Source organism: Salmo salar, chromosome 06, assembly GCF_965601325.2.
Source record: "Salmo salar chromosome 06, fSalSal1, whole genome shotgun sequence".
NCBI classification, from domain to species: domain Eukaryota; kingdom Metazoa; phylum Chordata; class Actinopteri; order Salmoniformes; family Salmonidae; genus Salmo; species Salmo salar.
In genome coordinates this window covers 28845424-28859237 of record NC_138296.1, presented here as the reverse complement: position 1 = coordinate 28859237, position 13814 = coordinate 28845424, and the positions used below count along the sequence as shown (strand labels likewise).

Here is a 13814-nt window from a genome sequence, read left to right as displayed (position 1 = left end):
TATTTTGAAAGAGAAGTCTCAATGTCTAACCAAATAGAGGAGTCATCATTTGTGATCCAGTCAGAAATATAACATAGGTGGGCACACCACTGATATAACCTGATATTGGGCAGATCCAAGCCGCCCATAGAACTTGGCAGCTGCAATATTGCCATCTTAAGTCTTGGCTTGCGTTTACTCCATATAAAGGAACTTAGCCATCCATTTACATCCTTTATTACCTTATTGGATAGTAATACTGGGATCATTTGGATTGGGTAAAGTAGCCTAGGTAAAATGTTCATATTCTAGAGGGATATTCTACCCAACCATGAAATCGGAAGAGAGTTCCAGCGCTCCAGATCCTGTCTTATTGTGTCGAACAAGGGAACAAAATTGGCTTTGTACATTTGTTGGAATTTAGGAGTTACAAATATACCCAGATACGTAAAACCTGAGGGAGACCATTTAAAAGGGAAGGGGGGAGAAGTATTAGGTACAGAGTGAAGGTTACCAAGTGGCATAGCCTCTGATTTAGTTAGGTTAATCTTGTAGCCTGAGAATTCACTGAATAATTAAATAATATTAATAAGAGATGTGATTGAAGTCTCGGGATTAGAAATGAATATCAGGACATCATCAGCATACAAGCTTATTTTATGGTGAACATCACCAATGAGCAGCCCCTGTATAGCAGGCGTTACCCTGATGGCCTCGGCCAGTGGTTCCATAACGAGTGCAAATAGGAGGGGGGACAAAGGACAGCCCTGTCTGGTACCTCTGTGTGTAGAGAAGCTATTTGACCTTAGTCCATTAGTAAGGACAGCAGCCTGAGGATCTTCATATAAAACGTTCACCCATTTTATAAAGTTGTCCCCCAGACCAAATTTATTTAGAGCTAAGAATAGGTAAGACCACTCCACACGATCAAATGCTTTCTCAGCATCTAGGGAGAGCACAAGACCATCCATAGCACTTTGTTGGTAGACTTGAATTACATTAAGAAGCCGTCTGACATTGTTACATGACCTACGGCCCTTAATGAAGCCAGTTTGGTCTCCTTTCACAATTAGTGGCAGTGAGTCCTCTAATCTTGTGGCTCGAATTTTAGAAAGCAATTTTCTATCCACATTCAGAATGGAAATTGGTCTGTACGAGGAACAAGACTCCGGACATTTTCTCTTTTTGAGAATAAGTGATATGTTGGCTTCTCGCAGCGTTTGGGGGAGCTGGTCATTTGAAAATGAGTGGTTAAACATATCACGCAATGGCTCAAGGATCAGGCCATGGAACTCCTTATAGAACTCACTACAAAACCCGTCTGGTCCTGGGGCCTTACCATTTTGCAGATTCTTAATTGCGAACATTATCTCTTTCTCAGTAATAGGGGCATTAACCTCTTACATCTAGACGTTCCGCTAGCGGAACACCTGCTCCAATATCCAATGATAGGCGTGGCGCGAATTACAAATTCCGCAAAAATACAAAAACTTCAATTTTTCAAACATATGACTATTTCACAGCATTTTAAAGACAAGACTCTCCTTTATCTAACCACACTGTCCGATTTAAAAAAGGCTTTAGAACGAAAGCAAAACATTAGATTATGTCAGCAGAGTACCAAGCCAGAAATAATCAGACACCCATTTTTCAAGCTAGCATATAATGTCACAAAAACCCAGAAGACAGCTAAATGCAGCACTAACCTTTGATGATCTTCATCAGATGACACACCTAGGACATTATGTTATACAATACATGCATGTTTTGTTCAATCAAGTTCATATTTATATCAAAAAACAGCTTTTTACATTAGCATGTGACGTTCAGAACTAGCATACCCCCCGCAAACTTCCGGAGAAATTTGCTAACATTTTACTAAATTACTCACGATAAACGTTCACAAAAAGCATAACAATTATTTTAAGAATTATAGATACAGAACTCCTCTATGCACTCGATATGTCCGATTTTAAAATAGCTTTTTGGTGAAAGCACATTTTGCAATATTCTAAGTACATAGCCCAGGCATCACGACCTAGCTATTTAGACACCCGGCAGGTTTAGCCTTCACCAAAATCAGATTTACTATTAGAAAAGTTTGATTACCTTTTGTTGTCTTCGTCAGAATGCACTCCCAGGACTGCTACTTCAATAACAAATGTTGGTTTGGTCCAAAATAATCCATCGTTATATCCAAATTGCGGCGTTTTGTTCGTGCGTTCCAGACACTATCTGAAAGGGTAAATAAGGGTCGCGCGCATGGCGCAATTCGTGACAAAAGATTTCTAAATATTCCATTACCGTACTTCGAAGCATGTCAACCGCTGTTTAAAATCGATTTTTATGCCATTTTTCTCGTAAAAAAGCGATAATATTCCGACCGGGAATGTCCATTTAGCTAAACAGAGGAAAGTAAACAAAGCTTTCGGTCGACGCGGGCACGAGCCTGAGTCTCACAGTACTGTAACCAGCCACTACCCAAACGCGCTACTTTTTTTCAGCCAGAGCCTGCAAAGCCACGATTCAGCTTTTTACCGCCTTATGAGACCCTATGGCAGCCGTAGGAAGTGTCACGGGACAGCTAAGATCCTCACTCTTCAATAAACAGAGACAAGAAGAACGACACCTTGTCAGACAGGCCACTTCCTGAATGAAACCTTCTCAGATTTTGGCCTGCCATATGAGTTCTGTTATACTCACAGACACCATTCAAACAGATTTAGAAACTTTAGGGTGTTTTCTATCCATATGTAATAAGTATATGCATATTCTAGTTACTGGGTAGGAGTGGTAACCAGATTAACCTGTTAGGGCTAGGGGGCAGTATTGCACGGCTGGATAAAAAAATGTACCCGATTTAATCTGGTTACTAATCCTACCCAGTAACTAGAATATGCATATACTTATTATATATGGATAGAAAACACCCTAAAGTTTCTAAAACTGTTTGAATGGTGTCTGTGAGTATAACAGAACTCATTTGGCAGGCAAAACCCTGAGACAGATTCTGACAGGAAGTGGATACCTGATGTGTTGTATTACCTTTAAACCTATGCCATTGAAAAACACAGGGGCTGAGGAATATTTTGGCACTTCCTATTGCTTCCACTAGATGTCACCAGCCTTTACAAAGTGTTTTGAGTCTTCTGGAGGGAGATCTGACCGAACAAGAGCCATGGAACGATGATGGCCCATTGGACACCTGGCGCGCGAGTTCATGTTGGGTACCCTCGTTCCAATACGTTATAAAAGAGAATGCATTTGTCCACCTTGAATATTATTCATGTTCTGGTTAAAAAAGGCCCTAATGATTTATGCTATACAACGTTTGACATGTTTGAACGAACGTAAATATATTTTTTCCCCTCGTTCATGAAGTGAAGTCCGGCGGGCTTAGATCATGTGCTAACAAGACGGAGATTTTTGGACATAAATGATGAGCTTTTTTGAACAAAACTACATTCGTTATGGACCTGTGATACCTGGAAGTGACATCTGATGAAGAGAATCAAAGGTAATGGATTATTTACATAGTATTTTCGATTTTAGATCTCCCCAACATGGCGGCTAGTCTGTATCGCAACGCGTATTTTTCTGGGCGCAGTGCTCAGATTATTGCAATGTGTGATTTCCCAGTAAGGTTATTTTTAAATCTGGCAAGTTGATTGCGTTCAAGAGATGTAAATCTATAATTCTTTAAATGACAATATAATATTTTACCAATGTTTTCTAATTTTAATTATTTAATTTGTGGTGCTGACTTGAATGCCGGTTATTGGAGGGAAACGATTTCCTGAACATCAACGCCACAGTAAAACGCTGTTTTTGGATATAAATATGAACTTGATAGAACTAAAAATGCATGCATTGTCTAACATAATGTCCTAGGAGTGTCATCTGTTGGAGATTGTAAAAGGTTAGTGCATAATTTTAGCTGATTTTATGGTTTTGGTGACGCCTGTCTTTGAATTGGCACAACATTACACACAACTCTTGTAAATGTACTGTCCTAACATACTCTAAATTTATGCTTTCGCCGTAAAACCTTTTTGAAATCGGAAAACGTGGTTAGATTAAGGAGATGTTTATCTTTCAAAGGGTGTAAAATAGTTGTATGTTTGAAAAATTTGAATTTTGACATTTATTTGGATTCAAATTTGCCGCTCTTGAAATGCACCTGCTGTTGATGGAGTGCACCACGGGTGGGACGCTTGCGTCCCACCTAGCCCATAGAGGTTAAATCGGGTACGTTTTTTATCCAGCCGTGAAAATACTGCCCCCTAGCCATAACAGGTTAAGGAGAGAACTCTGTTCTTCGGAGATAGTAGGGAGCTCAATCTTAGAAAATAAGTTCTCCATTAACTTGGGTGCGTCATTTGGCAGTTACATTTACATTTTAGTCATTTAGCAGACGCTCTTATCCAGAGCGACTTACAGTAGTGAATGCATACATTTCATTTTCATTTCATACAATTTATTTATTTATTTTATTTATTTATTTATTTATTTTTTTGTACTTGGCCCCCCGTGGGAATCGAACCCACAACCCTGGCGTTGCAAACACCATGCTCTACCAACTGAGTTTTCCCCTAACCCAGTTCTGAGGCATATAGATTTGCATATAATTTCTTAAATGAGTCATTTATCAATTTATTTTCATATAAATGATTGCCATCAGAATCAGTAATAGCCGCAATTGACTGTGAGTCAGCTCTCTTTTTAGCTAGGTACGCCAAGTACTTTCCTGGCTTATCGCCATGTTTATATAGCTTTTGCTTGACAAATCTCATTTTCTTTTCAGCGTCCTGTGTTAGGAGAGAGTCCAATGTTGATCTAAGGACTGATATTTCCTTTCACCTCTTAGGGCTAGGGGGCAGTATTTACACCGCTGGATAAAAAACGTACCCGATTTATTAATCTGGTTACTACTCCTACCCAGTAACTAGAATATGCATATACTTATTAGATATGGATAGAGCGGATTATTAGATATGGATAGAGCTTATTAGATATCCAAACAGCGGCGTTTTGTTCGTGCGTTCTAGACACTATCCGAAATGGTATATCAGGGTTACGAGCATGGTGCATTTCGTGACAAAAAAATTCTAAATATTCCATTACCGTACTTCGAAGCATGTCAACCGCTGTTTAAAATCAATTTTTATGCAATTTATCTCGTAAAAAAGCGATAATATTCCGACCGGGAATCTGCGTTTCGGTAAATAGAGGGAAAAAAAGAAAGACGGGGGCGACCAGTGCACGCGCCTAAGCCCACTGTCCCCTGATCGGCCACTTGACAAAGGCGATAATGTGTTTCAGCCTGGGGCTGGAATGACGACATTCAGCTTTTTCCCGGGCTCTGAGAGCCTATGGGAGCCGTGGGAAGTGTCACGTTACTGCAGAGATCCTTTGTTTTGGAAAGAGATGTCAAAGAAAGCCAATAAATGGTCAGACAGGCCACTTCCTGTAAAGGAATCTCTCAGGTTTTGGCCTGCCAAATGAGTTCTGTTATACTCACAGACACCATTCAAACAGTTTTAGAAACTTTGGAGTGTTTTCTATCCAAAGCTAATAATTATATGCATATTCTAGTTTCTGGGCAGGAGTAATAATCAGATTAAATCGGGTACGTTTTTTATCCAGCCGTGAAAATACTGCCCCCTAGCCATAACAGGTTAAACCCCAGGTCCGTTATTTGGGAAGAATAGTGTCTGCAGAGGGCAGCCGAGTTGACCCAGCCGAATTTGAAGCAGTAAGAGCATTGAAAGAAATCAGACCAGAGACTGTGGGCCAGCTCAGAAAAATGCTTGGTTTACTCACTTACTACAGACAGTACATCAAAGACTTTTCTAGGAGGGCCAGCTGCCTGTATGACCTCCTAAAAGCAGATTCAGAGAAATTACCTGACCACCCACGGAAAACAAAAACAAAGAAAGTAAGTCATGTGGTGCCCTCAAACAAGCCAATCCTGTGGACTGACCAGCATCAACAGGCACTTGAACAGCTGATTGAGTGTTTGCTTCACACACCAGTCTTAGGTTTCCCTGATTTCACTCAGCCATTTGTTGTACACACTGATGCGTCACACCAAGGCTTGGGAGCAGTTCTTTATCAAAAGCAAGATGGGAAGCTTAGGGACATTGCCTATGGCTGTCGAACTTTAACCATTTCCAGCCGTGTAGCCAAAACTACAGCTGAATGGTCTAATGGTCTATAGAATTGTAGCCAAACCAACGTGGGGACTCTGTCCCGGCGTTCTCTGATTCAATGTATATTTTGTAGGAAATGGGTTTTATACTCTGTGGAAAAAGGGGGTGGTTCTATAACGCCTAATGTGATGTCTGGGCTCACGGGGGTGTGGCCAATGACTAGTTCATCTTTATATGATAATCCATACTCTCATTTAACTTCACAATACATCTTTTCACAAATAGTTTCATGTTTAATCACATACGTTTCACAATATTTATATGTTAACCAGACAGCTGGGAAATGTACACTTTAAGAGACATAGTTATGTGTGTTTCCTGTCCTTCACGATGTCACCAAATGAAACACACTTGACATGACTGTCCCTTAAGTGTCCACAGACCATTCCCACATTCTCAAAAATATAAATATTGTTTAGTTCTCCCATTTTGGGAATTAGGAGTTTTGAACAAAGAGAAGCTCTTTGTGCTGGTAGACTCTCTCCCTCAATACTGCATGGCAGTTTCTACCAGGTATTTATGACCTGTCGTAAAGTCATAAGACTTATGGTGAGGAGAGGGAGGGCCATGTCGTGACACCTGGTGTTGGTGAAATAGCGAAAACCACTTATTTGAAGGGTGTCCATATACTTTTGTATATATAGTGTATAAGAAAGCTCATAATGTTTTAGATATATACACTGCTCAAAAAAATAAAGGGAACACTTAAACAACACAATGTAACTCCAAGTCAATCACACTTCTGTGAAATCAAACTGTCCACTTAGGAAGCAACACTGATTGACAATAAATTTCACATGCTGTTGTGCAAATGGAATAGACAACAGGTGGAAATTATAGGCAATTAGCAAGACACCCCCAATAAAGGAGTGGTTCTGCAGGCGGGGACCACAGACCACTTCTCAGTTCCTATGCTTCCTGGCTGATGTTTTGGTCACTTTTGAATGCTGGCGGTGCTTTCACTCTAGTGGTAGCATGAGACGGAGTCTACAACCCACACAAGTGGCTCAGGTAGTGCAGCTCATCCAGGATGGCACATCAATGCGAGCTATGGCAAGAAGGTTTGCTGTGTCTGTCAGCGTAGTGTCCAGAGCATGGAGGCGCTACCAGGAGACAGGCCAGTAAATCAGGAGACGTGGAGGAGGCCGTAGGAGGGCAACAACCCAGCAGCAGGACCGCTACCTCTGCCTTTGTGCAAGGAGGAGCAGGAGAAGCACTGCCAGAGCCCTGCAAAATGACCTCCAGCAGGGCACAAATGTGCATGTGTCTGCTCAAACGGTCAGAAACAGACTCCATGAGGGTGGTATGAGGGCCCGACGTCCACAGGTGGGGGTTGTGCTTACAGCCCAACACTGTGCAGGACGTTTGGCATTTGCCAGAGAACACCAAGATTGGCAAATTCGCCACTGGCGCCCTGTGCTCTTCACAGATGAAAGCAGGTTCACACTGAGCATGTGACAGACGTGACAGAGTCTGGAGACGCCGTGGAGAACGTTCTGCTGCCTGCAACATCCTCCAGCATGACCGGTTTGGCGGTGGGTCAGTCATGGTGTGGGGTGGCATTTCCTTGGGGGGCCGCACAGCCCTCCATGTGCTCGCCAGAGGTAGCCTGACTGCCATTAGGTACCGAGATGAGATCCTCAGACCCCTTGTGAGACCATATGCTGGTGCGGTTGGCCCTGGGTTCCTCCTAATGCAAGACAATGCTAGACCTCATGTGGCTGGAGTGTGTCAGCAGTTCCTGCAAGAGCAAGGCATTGATGCTATGGACTGGCCTGCCCGTTCCCCAGACCTGAATCCAATTGAGCACATCTGGGACATCATGTCTCGCTCCATCCACCAACGCCACGTTGCACCACAGACTGTCCAGGAGTTGGCGGATGCTTTAGTCCAGGTCTGGGAGGAGATCCCTCAGGAGACCATCCGCCACCTCATCAGGAGCATGCCCAGGCGTTGTAGGGAGGTCATACAGGCACGTGGAGGCCACACACACTCCTGAGCCTCATTTTGACTTGTTTTAAGGACATTACATCAAAGTTGGATCAGCCTGTAGTGTGGTTTTCCACTTTAATTTTGAGTGTGACTCCAAATCCAGACCTCCATGGGTTGATAAATTGGATTTCCATTGATTATTTTTGTGTGATTTTGTTGTCAGCACATTCAACTATGTAAAGAAAAAAAATATTTAATAAGATTATTTCTTTCATTCAGATCTAGGATGTGTTGTTTAAGTGTTCCCTTTATTTTTTTGAGCAGTATATATTTTTTTACATTTAACCCCTTTTGTTTTTGTTGGCACAACAATAGTTCCATATTCCATGAATTTTTTTACCGGTACCAGGTTACCTTTGTGAGACTTGTGGGCGTCGTAGAACAAATGGAAAACACCATTGTGTTAATGCTGTTTATGAGAGTCTCATCTTGTAGCCAATCCATTGGGACGCTATGCGATTTTCGGGATGTCTACTCGTCTGACAAACACCGCTGTATACAGTACCGTTCCGGATGTGGGTGGGGCTAGGTCTACATAAGGGTGCTTTTTTTTAACTCACAAAAGCTCTGACGAAGGCTGTGAGGCCGATACGTAAAGCTTATTAAAGAGCAGTGATACTATCAAGAGCAGTGTGCGGGTTTCTTCTTTTTTCTCATTTTATTCAACTGTTACCATGCACTTGCAAAAAAGATAGCTCAGATGTGCGAGCATGTAAAATAACACATTTTCATTTAATGCACCCTGTTCAACCCCCCTACACACATTTACAGTATATTACATGGGTGTTTGGGTCCACTGCACCCGAGGTTTATAAAAGCGTGGAAAAGTGTGCGTGTGTAGGTGAAAACAAGTAAAAATTTAACAAAAATATTTGCTGTGTGCCTTCACTCTGTCTTCCTCCTCCCTGGACCTGCTTTTTCAACACAGCACCAAGAAACTGCCTGTCTCCCTGCCTGTCTGCCTGTCCCCCGCTTTTCTTGTACTCTTTACCCTTTGTAGTGTGTGAAACTACACAATATCTTGCGGGAACCTTCACAATGTTATTTCAATACATTATTTCGATACATTGTAAACAATTCAGTATTTTCCCACACTCTACCCCAGCCAGGTGCAAATTGGGGGAGGGAAACAACAAATAAATAGCTTTGCATGTGTGGCTCCTTACCACAATCAATCAGTATGGCAAAAAGGAGAGAGAAGCTAGTGTGGAGAGAAGCTAGTGTGGAAGGAGCATCTTCCACTTTCCAAATATGAGGATCATGTCTCTGTCAATTCGGAGTCTGATAGTGAGTTGGAAGAAGAGGATGAGATTGACCCTCAGCCAGCCCCAGGACCAGCCTGTCAGCAACCAGCTCATCAGCAGCCTGCAGGAGGAGAAATATGGATGTAAAAAAATTGTGAAATTGAATGGTCTTCTTGCCCAAGGAATGAGCCACCCCGCATGGCTGCCAATTTGATAAGGATGCAACCAGGGCAGACGCGGATGGTGGTTACTCATGTGCAGGACAAAAGGTATTATTTTTGAACTGTTCATCCCAGACACCACCCAGAAAATTATTCTGGACTGCACTAATTTGCAGGGAAGATGTGTTTTTGGACTCCTTTAAATGCATACTTTGGTGTTCTTATCCCTGCTGGCGTTTTCATATCCAATGGGGAATCCACAGAATACACTGGCAGAGAAGTTTTCCGTGTAACAATGTCTCTGGAAAACTTCCACATTATTTTCAGGATTACCCACTTCAAAAACCGAGACACCAGACCAGCTCGGCAGCAGAAAGACAAGCTAGCTGCAATCAGGTCAGAGTGGAACAATTAGGTCCCCTGTTTTACAACCCTGGGCCCAACAGTACTGTTAATGAGCAGCTTATGCCATTTAGTGGCTGCTGCCCCTACAAAATGTGGAATCAATATCTGGGCTGCCTGTGATGCTGCTTCATCATATGTGTGGAACTTGTAAGTGTATAAGGGGAAGTCAGATGCAGGAGCCCCTGAGAAGAACCAAGGGATGTGAGTTGTTCTGGATGTGACACAGGGACTCTGACCACAACATCACGTGATAACTTTTTTATTTCGCACAAGCTGGGACAGGAGCTCCTCAAGAGGAAGCTGACAATGATAGGAACACTACCTCAACTGTTGAATATACGGAACAGACCTATCAAATCCTCTAAGTTTGTGTTAACGGCCGACACGCCCCTAGTGTTCTACGTGCCAAAGAAAGGCAAAAATGTGGTACTTATGAGTACGCTGCATAGTAATTGGAGAATCTGTGGCCAGGAACATCAAAAACTAGAAATCATAATGGATTACAATGCCACAAAAGGAGGGGTGGACAATTTAGACAAGCTGGTGACTGGCTGCAGCTGCAAAAGCAGAACCCTACACTGGCCACTTGAGATATTCAACATCTTGGACATCTCGGCGTACAACGCAATTGTCATTTGGATGGTGTTGAACCCAGATTGGAACAGAGGGAAGCTCCAGAAGTGACAGCTCTTTCTCGAAGAGCTGGGCAAGGCATTGGTAAGACCTCAAATCCAGAGGAGGCAACATATCCCAAGGACCCCTGTGAGGAGGATTCAGGAGGGGGATGCTGGTTCCCCATCTGCCCAACCCACAGAACCAACAACTCCAATACCGGAAGTAAGTGTGAGTGATGTTGCATGTGTGTGTCTGACTCTCTTACCTTGGCCTGCTGTAACTATATATGTGAGTGAGTGAGTGAGTGAGTGAGTGAGTGAGTGAGTGAGTGAGTGAGTGAGTGAGTGAGTGAGTGAGTGAGTGAGTGAGTGAGTGAGTGAGTGAGTGAGTGAGTGAGTGAGTGAGTGAGTGAGTGAGTGAGTGAGTGAGTGAGTGAGTGAGTGAGTGAGTGAGTGAGTGAGTGAGTGAGTGAGTGAGTGAATGAGTGCAATGTTGGTAAAATTCCTGAACTAAGTGTTTTCATCATTCTAGATTGCAGCTCGTAGCAACAAGAAGAAGCGCTGTGATGTGTGTGGACCCAAGAAGGACAGGAAGACACAGTACACATGCATCAAATACAAGAAATGCATTTGCAACACACACAAAATATGTCCCTCATGTGGTGTGTAGACCGGCTTTAATTTATGTTCAATGGGGCTAATTTATAATTTCTATAAAACATTGTATGTAAAAAATGTAGAACGAATAGCACTTTTATTGCTAAATGTTATCTAGCATAGGTAAATGGCAAATATTAACCATGTATGCTGTCTGTATTGCTGGTAATTGATATAAGTCAACATCTAAGTATTAAGAATTAAGTATTTGTATGTAAATTGTTGTGGCTATATTGTTTTAAAAACCGAATAATGTTGTGGGTCCATCAGACCTGCGAACATTGGATGAATAACAAAAATATGAACACCACACAAGGGTTAACTATCATGGCTACCACAGCATTCTGCAGTGATACGCCATCCCATCTGGTTTAAACTTAGTGGGACAATCATTTGTTTTTCAACAGGACAATGACCCAAAACACACCTCCAGGATGTGTAAGGGCTATTTGACCAAGGAGGAGAGTGATGGAGTGCTGCATCAGATGACCTCGCCTCCACAATCACCTGACCTCAACCCAATTGAGATGGTTTGGGATGAACGCTGAGTGAAGGAAATGCAGCCAACAAGTGCTCAGCATATGTAGGAACTCCTTCAAGACTGTTGGAAAAGCATTCCTCATGAAGCTGGTTGACTGAATGCCAAGAGTGTGCAAAGCTGTCATCAAGGCAAAGGGTGGCTACTTTGAAGAATCTAAAATATATTTTGATTAACACATTTTTGGTTACTACATGATTCCATGTGTTATTGCATAGTTTTGATGTCTTCACTATTATTCTACAACCGTGGATAGATGGTAACATTCACACAAAACTGAAAGTGCAAACTACTGCATTAAACCATGGCAAGGTGACTGGGAATATGGCAGAATACAAACAGTGTAGTTCTTCCCTCTATCTTAAACTGACAGATTTATATTGATGTATTATGTTAATTACATTGACACACAGGTCAATCGATTAAGGATTTTAAAGGGGTACACACAAATTCACCATCATGAGTAAGAAACTGAAAAATATTTCAAACAAACCCTATTTCATCGATAGAAAACATTTGTCACAGAAAATAAATGATTTGCAGTATGGATCAGATGAGAGAGGTTATTACTACTAAATAAATCAATAGGGAAGTTTTAGGTGTGCCACAGAATTATATATCCCATCAAGGTGTACCACGTTTAAAAAAATGTTGGGAACCACTGACTTCAATACAGGTCACTTACTATGTGTGTAAATGCTACTGGAGACTAACAGGCTGCCAGGCATCAGAGCTGCTATTCACAGCAACACTTGTATTCAGCGCATGAGGCTTCTTCTGCTAACAACTACAGGGAGCTTGAGGACAGCAGCTCTTGTAAACCAGCTAAACACTATCATCTAGTGGTAATCTGAAGTCACACCATGAAGGAAGTATTTTTTACCATAATAATAGACTTTTTGAATATGGAATGAAATGATGGATAAGATGGAAAAAGTCTATCCTATGCATTGTGTAATAAATGGTAAAACAATTTCAGTGATAGGTGTAGAACCTACAGGAGATAAGGTTAATAGCCCAGTGCCAGCTGTGGCCAACCTCCAGAGGGCGAGCTATGCAAACTTACTTCCCTTCCCCCTCTGTATATAAAGCAGCATGTTGCCAACTCATCATTCAACTCATACAATAGTTACTAGAGTTATGTGACATTTCAGAAACCAGATTATGAATACCTGTGGGTTTGGTATTTTTTACACTAGTATGAATATTGGGTGAGAATGAATCCAGTACATTTTCACCAAGAAAGTTACATTTGTTGAATTAATAATTTTTTGAATGACCGCCGTAATGTTTGCAGGAATTTGCTGTGATGAGATGGATCAGTCACCTTCTCAGGTGAAACTGTTAAATTGTCCAGTAAAATCTTTGGGTTTGACATGACAAGCTACTACATGAACTGGATAAGGCAGAAACCAGGCAAAGCTCTGGAGTGGATTAGGAGAAATAAGTCTGGTTCAACAGATGCACCAGACTCCCTGAAAGGCCAGTTCACCCTGACTGAGGACGTCTCCACAAGTACCCAGTTCATAGAGGCCAAGAGTCTGAGATCAGAACACTCTGCTGTTTATTATTGTGCTCGAGAGTCAATGTGACTGAAATTGCTGGGGCAGCTACTCCAAAACCACCCAGTAAAAACTACGCCACATATGCACACGCAATACCTCTGTCACCCACCTAGGGGTCACTGCCCCTTCTTAGAATAACACTGTTCTACAGTATGACGTCTCAATACTGTACAATAACATGTAACACTCCACATTCTTACAAATTCTCATTCATACTCCTGTAGTGCAAAGAACATTTATTTTACAACCTAAAGAGATGATGCACAACTCACTCTTTAAGTTTTATAATTATATATGCTCATCTGTGCACTCTATCCTTTATCCACAATGGACGGTGAGAACGGATTGGCATTTCTTCATATACATTTGGATTATAAAATCAGACAAGATCAACTCTACTGGCTAAAGACAAATTTCCAAGGTAAAAATAAGATAATTTATTGTATC

General features: G+C 41.8%; 1 protein-coding gene across 1 annotated transcript in view; it reads left to right on the top strand.

Annotated features, from left to right (window-relative positions):
• The first annotated feature begins 13545 nt into the window (after window positions 1-13545).
• The window catches only part of LOC106606764 (uncharacterized), a 51883-nt gene continuing 51614 nt past the window's right edge, over window positions 13546-13814 (top strand). The window contains exon 1 of the mRNA XM_082976422.1: window positions 13546-13788. Within this exon, the coding sequence (XP_082832548.1) occupies window positions 13662-13788 (127 nt within the window). The 5' untranslated portion in view covers window positions 13546-13661. The remainder of the gene's footprint in view (window positions 13789-13814) is intronic.